The sequence below is a fragment of the Limulus polyphemus genome, unplaced genomic scaffold, assembly GCF_000517525.1.
Source record: "Limulus polyphemus unplaced genomic scaffold, Limulus_polyphemus-2.1.2 Scaffold2781, whole genome shotgun sequence".
NCBI classification, from domain to species: domain Eukaryota; kingdom Metazoa; phylum Arthropoda; class Merostomata; order Xiphosura; family Limulidae; genus Limulus; species Limulus polyphemus.
In genome coordinates this window covers 26,021-32,564 of record NW_013668391.1, presented here as the reverse complement: position 1 = coordinate 32,564, position 6,544 = coordinate 26,021, and the positions used below count along the sequence as shown (strand labels likewise).

The window sequence follows — 6,544 nt, the reverse complement described above, 5'->3', positions numbered from 1 at the left end:
GGAAACATTATAAATAGTTATGTTTTAAAAGAAAAAACTACTATTTTTATAAATAACACATTCAATTGAACTAAACTATGCATGCCATATACATGGCTTGTGTATATCGTATATATACATATATATTATTCATACCTTCGGTGTATAGGACGCAAGTAGATTTTGACATCAAATTTGGGTATAAAAAAGTGCGTCTGATACACCGAAAAATACGGTAATTTGAAAAGCGATTTGTGGCAACCTTGTTCAGTTACAATATCTTCAGGTCATTTCTTTCTTGGGTTAAACATTTGTTACATTATATTGTGACAGCTGATGGCAACCATTTGTTCAGTTACAATATCTTCAGGTCATTTCTTTCTCGGGTTAAACATTTGTTACATTATATTGTGACAGCTGATGGCAACCTTATTCAGTTACAATATCTTCAGGTCATTTCTTTCTCGGGTTAAACATTTGTTACATTATATTGTGACAGCTGATGGCAACCTTGTTCAGTTACAATATCTTCAGGTCATTTCTTTCTCGGGTTAAACATTTGTTACATTATATTGTGACAGCTGATTTGTTTGGTTTTTCTTGCTGTTTAAGTTTTACTGTATATATACCAAGAACTATTTTGTTCATGAAATGCCATCTATGGTACAATTAAATATTAGGGTTTTTAGCTGAATAAAAGTGTTATTAGAATAAAAACATACCATTTACGTATTTTTCATTAGTGGATGTCTTTACAAATAGTTGAGACTTTTAGTGCTGGAGCTAGTTGCCGTAATGTGTTAAAATTTATGGAAGATAAAAAGATGCCAAGCAATATTTGCTAATTGTTAATCAAATCCACCAAACTATTTTGTCCCCTGCCTAGAAAATATATTACTTAGTATTATTAAGTTGTTTCTAATTTTACAATACAATGTTACTGTGTCTTGAAATATATTTTTTACTCTCAAATTGCATAACATACATTTCAAAATATTTTATGGTTTTTTTCACACAGTTAAAATCATAATGAAATAACATTACATATATTAGATATAACTGTTATAAACCTATAGATATATATATCCAGTTATGTTGAGTACCTTGTCATTAAAACTGTATTAAATGTTATTTAAAAATTACCGATTACATACAAAAACTCGGATGTTCCAAGTCCACTTCCTTCACCCATTACTCCGTACATGAAACATAAACATATAAATGTACAATAGGTATGTAACCAATACCACAATCAGCTGAGAACTACAGTTTTGAACCTTCTTACCATCATCATCCTAGCACTGTTGATGATAAAGCTGTGAAAATATGAATAACTTTTAGAATTTAGAATATATGTAAAGTGTTGTCTGTCTAAAACACCTTGTAATCTTATTTAACAAGTCAATTGTTCTTAACTTTCTGGTAATGATCTTTCGATGAACTGTTCTGTAATATTAATTTATCCTAATTTTGGGAGGAGGTGATTTTTAACCACTCTATACTCTACAGCAAAATTATGTTTTTAACTGTAAATAAAAAGTTCCATTATTTAAATAGTGGCCAGAAAAATCTTTGTGGTTGTATAATGAGTATACCAGCAATTATGAGCCATTTAGGGACAGGATAAAAAGTATAAATGTCAAAGTACATTTAGCTTTCTGTGTACAAGTATTTCACTGATAGCCATTGTAACCATGAAGTAAAGAAGAAATTGTAGCTTATTTGTAAGTCATTTTTAAAGTGTTTTACCTTACGAAGTATATACGATGCTTATATTGTATGTAGTGGAGTCTGGAGGCAGTGACAATGATAAAGTTTGGGACAATGAAGAAGACTGTGTATCGTACAGCTGGTCTTTCTTTCATTTGATGTTTGCTCTCGCTTCTCTGTATGTAATGATGACTCTCACAAATTGGTATCGGTAAGTTAAACTTGCTAGTCATTTAGAGCTTAAACTGCAAGCATTGAATTCAACTTGTCCGCTGAATTGATCATTACAGACTGGTATCGTGAAGTTTATATCCACAAAACTGATCATTACAGACTGGTATCGTGAAGTTTGTATCCACAAAACTGATCATTACAGACTGGTACCGTGAAGTTTATATCCACAAAACTGATCATTACAGACTGGTATCGTGAAGTTTATATCCACAAAACTGATCATTACAGACTGGTATTGTGAAGTTTATATCCACAAAACTGATCATTACAAACTGTTATCGTGAAGTTTATATCCACAAAACTGATCATTACAGACTGGTATTATGAAATTCGTATCCACAAAACTGATCATTACAGACTGCTATCATGAAGTTTATATCCACAAAACCGATCATTACAGACTGGTATCATGAAGTTTATATCCACAAAACCGATCATTACAGACTGGTATCGTGAAGTTTATATCCACAAAACTGATCATTACAGACTGGTATCGTGAAGTTTATATCGACAAAACTGATCATTACAGACTGGTATCATGAAATTTGTATCCACAAAACTGATCATTACAGACTGGTATCGTGAAGTTTATATCCACAAAACTGATCATTACAGACTGGTATCATGAAATTCGTATCCACAAAACTGATCATTACAGACTGGTATCATGAAGTTTATATCCACTAGACTGATCATTACAGACTGGTATCGTGAAGTTTATATCCACTAGACTGATCATTACAGACTGGTATCATGAAGTTCATATCCACAAGACTGATCATTACAGACTGGTATCACGAAGTTCATATCCACAAGACTGATCATTACAGACTGGTATCGTGAAGTTTATATCCACAAAACCGATCATTACAGACTGGTATCATGAAGTTCATATCCACAAGACTGATCATTACAGACTGGTATCACGAAGTTTATATCCACAAAACTGATCATTACAGACTGGTATCATGAAGTTCATATCCACAAGACTGATCATTACAGACTGATATCACGAAGTTCGTATCCACAAGACTGATCATTACAGACTGGTATCATGAAGTTCATATCCACAAGACTGATCATTACAGACTGGTATCACGAAGTTCATATCCACAAGACTGATCATTACAGACTGGTATCACGAAGTTCATATCCACAAGACTGATCATTACAGACTGGTATCACGAAGTTCATATCCACAAGACTGATCATTACAGACTGGTATCACGAAGCTCATATCCACTAGACTGATCATTACAGACTGGTATAGTGAGTTCATATCCACAAAACTGATCATTACAGACTGGTATCATGAAGTTCATATCCACTAGACTGATCATTACAGACTGGTATCATGAAGTTTATATCCACTAGACTGATCATTACAGACTGGTATAGTGAGGTTTATATTCACAAAACTGATCATTACAGACTGGTATCATGAAGTTCATATCCACTAGACTGATCATTACAGACTAGTATCATGAAGTTTATCATGTTCTAACCAGTATCACTGAGTTCAGCCTGTTTGAACTGATCATTACAAATTGGTATCATTAAATCTAATCTGCCCAGAAAACTACTCAGTATAAAATAATTTCATTATGTTCAAACTTTTAATAGAACTGATTATAACAAATTATTACAATTTACTGAATGATTTTAAGGTAGGAGGCAAAATTCCAACTAATATTTTTTGACATACATCAAGTAAAAATATGTTTTAAATCATTGGTGTATCTTCTAAAACTCTGTTTGGTTACGTAGTTATGAAATAACTAGATAATCTTAAAGAGGAAAAAAAATGTATTCTCTTACGAGTTCACAACATAGTTTAGTTTATTTTGAGTACAGTGAATATGTACCAGAAGGTTTTATATTTTATTGTAAGGTAATGATAACCTTTTATGTTCTCCTAGTCCTGACACGACCAGTGAGAATCTGATGGAAAATGAAGCCTCCATGTGGGTGAAAATCATCTCTTGCTGGCTATGTATCTTATTGTACGCTTGGAGCCTCATTGCACCCATGCTCTTTCCAAATCGAGACTTCAGTTAAAAGACCACACGTGTCATTGTTTTTGTAGTGTTTTGAAGGCTCTGTACAGTTTTTGCATCAATAATTAAGAAAATATGTAGTTCGACAGTCAGTTAGAAATTTGTATTACTAGTAACCTTGAATGATGTAAAGCATAGAGAACAATTAAGTTGCTGGCATGTGGTTCCTGTATGGTAATTTTAATGTTATAACTATTACTATGTAAGATGTCTTTGTTATGGTAAAACAGTATCTCGGAGTAGATTTTGAAAATTTTTTTCAAGAATTTAAATTTTTGCCATTTTTTTTATGTGATAAAAGTGATGATAGGAAAACTGTTTCTTGCTCTTATTTTATTAATTTCTTCAATCTCTCTGTAGAGGGAGCTTTGATCTTTACATTGAAGTATGGTAGTAGAGGCTGAGGGTTCTAGTTATTAGTTTGAATGTCTTGTTCTTTCTCTAGTTTAATCCGTTGTTCAGTGAAACAACTATTGTATCCCATACGTTTGTCATATCTTAATAGCATTATTATAATTCCAAAAAATTTGACAAATTGGTAGTGGTAACAAAATTTTGATTTTCATGTACTTGATGTGGTATGAATTGATACAAAAATCTGGCTTTTGTCATATGTATTGTTGTACCCATAGCTTGGAATGCAAATATAATCTTTGTGAGTATATATACGAGAATGTAATTTTACCTGCTGTAATCATAATTTAAATACAGCCATTGTAACCATAGTTGGTAGGTTAAATGCTACCGTATGTCATTGAAACTTTTACTTCAGTGTTTCAGTAGGATTGTTGTATCATTTTGGTAATGTAAATGTACAAGTAAGTTTGGTATATTTCTTTCTTGGATATAATATAATTCAAAGCTTCCTTCCAAATTGTACTTTCATAAGTTTGCTGTAATTAAACTGTAAAAGAAAACCAAATGTTTTAATTTTTTTTGTTTGTCTCCTACTGGTTGTGTCACAAGATAGTTTAAGTATGAAACATTATTTATGTATTTTGTTCAAGCTACATTGCAATACTACAGTACATAAAAAAAAAAGATAAAGTGGTATTCATTTGATACGGTTTAGGAAACTAAAGTGAATAACACCTATCAAAATGATTGGAAATATTAAACTCTTTACCTCGGGAAATGTGTATATCTACAGCATAGAAAACATTACAACAAAGTCTGGTGGACTCGGTTAAAAAAGTGAGTTGATTAAACATTGAAGAAATAAAAAAAAATCTCCTTGAAAGTATACGTGTATTAATAGATTTGAATTCCCACACATTAGAAAAAGTAATGCTAACCAAAGTTGTTTCCATGTAGCGTGATTTATTACCATATTATTTTGATTTTTCTAGGTTAGTGTGTGTATTTCATTTTTATGAAGATAGGTTGTCATTTCAAATGCTTCCCAAGTTTCTGTATTACTTTGCACGAAATGCAAAATTATTCTCTGTCAAACAGAATAAAAGTTGATGTACCGGAGAATTATATATGTAATTCCCTGAACTTGGTAACTGACTATCGGTCTTATGTCGTCATTATAACTTCTGAGAATTGGTAGTAATACTGTGGTGTCCAATAGTCAACAAGAGAGTAATTAGCTTTACAATGTGTGCCAGAAGACCAACTGTAGGAATACTAGAAGAAAATATTAGAAACACTATTAGTATGGATCCACAGTATACCTACAAGTGTGTAAACTTGTATATAGTACACAAAATAGATGATACTTTTATAGCCAGATGTTGGTGTAAAACATTTTTGGAGTAACTTTCTTTTTTATTGGAGTAATATTCATTATTTTACAATGTAAACATTCAGAATGAACAAACAGTCCAGTCATGTCTTATCTCTCCATTTCCACAGAAATTCATGGGCAATGTATCTGGCCTGTCCATATACATATGGGATAGCATGAATATCCACTTGCTTAAGGTGTGCAACAGTTTAATGGGAGGCATGACTGGATGCTTTATCTTGGTGAACACCTACCCCATTGGCATCATTTCTGGATGGAGATCCTTCTTGATTATTGCATCCCTATGCCTGGGTTGTGTATGGATAATTTAAGCCTCTAATCTTTGTTTTTGGATTCCCACCTGTTACAAGACACCACACTGTTTACCATGGCTGGGGTGTATGACTTGTTCCAGGTCTCTTTCTGAATGGTCCTGGGGCCCCAAGTTGATCCATTTTCCATTGTTTTCCAATGACATTAAGTACAGAGGATATTTCCATCTTGGAAAATATAAATGCCAAATCTGAACACATTTATGAACTGAGTGTACATACCTTATCCCCAAAGCAATTAAGGTCTGATACATTTTATTTAATTGTGACTTTATATCAGCCATGATTCTTACGTGACTTGCTTTTGTCATAAATATACCGTTTAATGTTTCTAGTTACACAGTATGCTTGTTTGTGTAGTGTCTCTGTTAGATGCGTAATGCTAGGTATCAAACTTGTAACTGGATTCTCTTGGGAATGGCAGAAAATCCATGACTTCTTGAAGAAAAAACTATATGCTTATTAAATATAATTATACACTCCTAGTACAGTAACTTACT

General features: G+C 32.4%; 1 protein-coding gene across 2 annotated transcripts in view; it reads left to right on the top strand.

Annotated features, from left to right (window-relative positions):
- LOC106467892 (probable serine incorporator) overlaps window positions 1–5,459 on the top strand; it is a 44,322-nt gene extending 38,863 nt beyond the window's left edge. For both annotated transcript variants that reach the window (XM_013928276.2, XM_013928275.2), the window contains 2 exons: window positions 1,765–1,900; window positions 3,843–5,459. In XM_013928276.2, coding sequence (XP_013783730.1) covers window positions 1,765–1,900; window positions 3,843–3,981 — 275 coding nt within the window. In that variant the 3' untranslated portion in view covers window positions 3,982–5,459. The remainder of the gene's footprint in view (window positions 1–1,764; window positions 1,901–3,842) is intronic.
- Window positions 5,460–6,544: the final 1,085 nt, after the last annotated feature.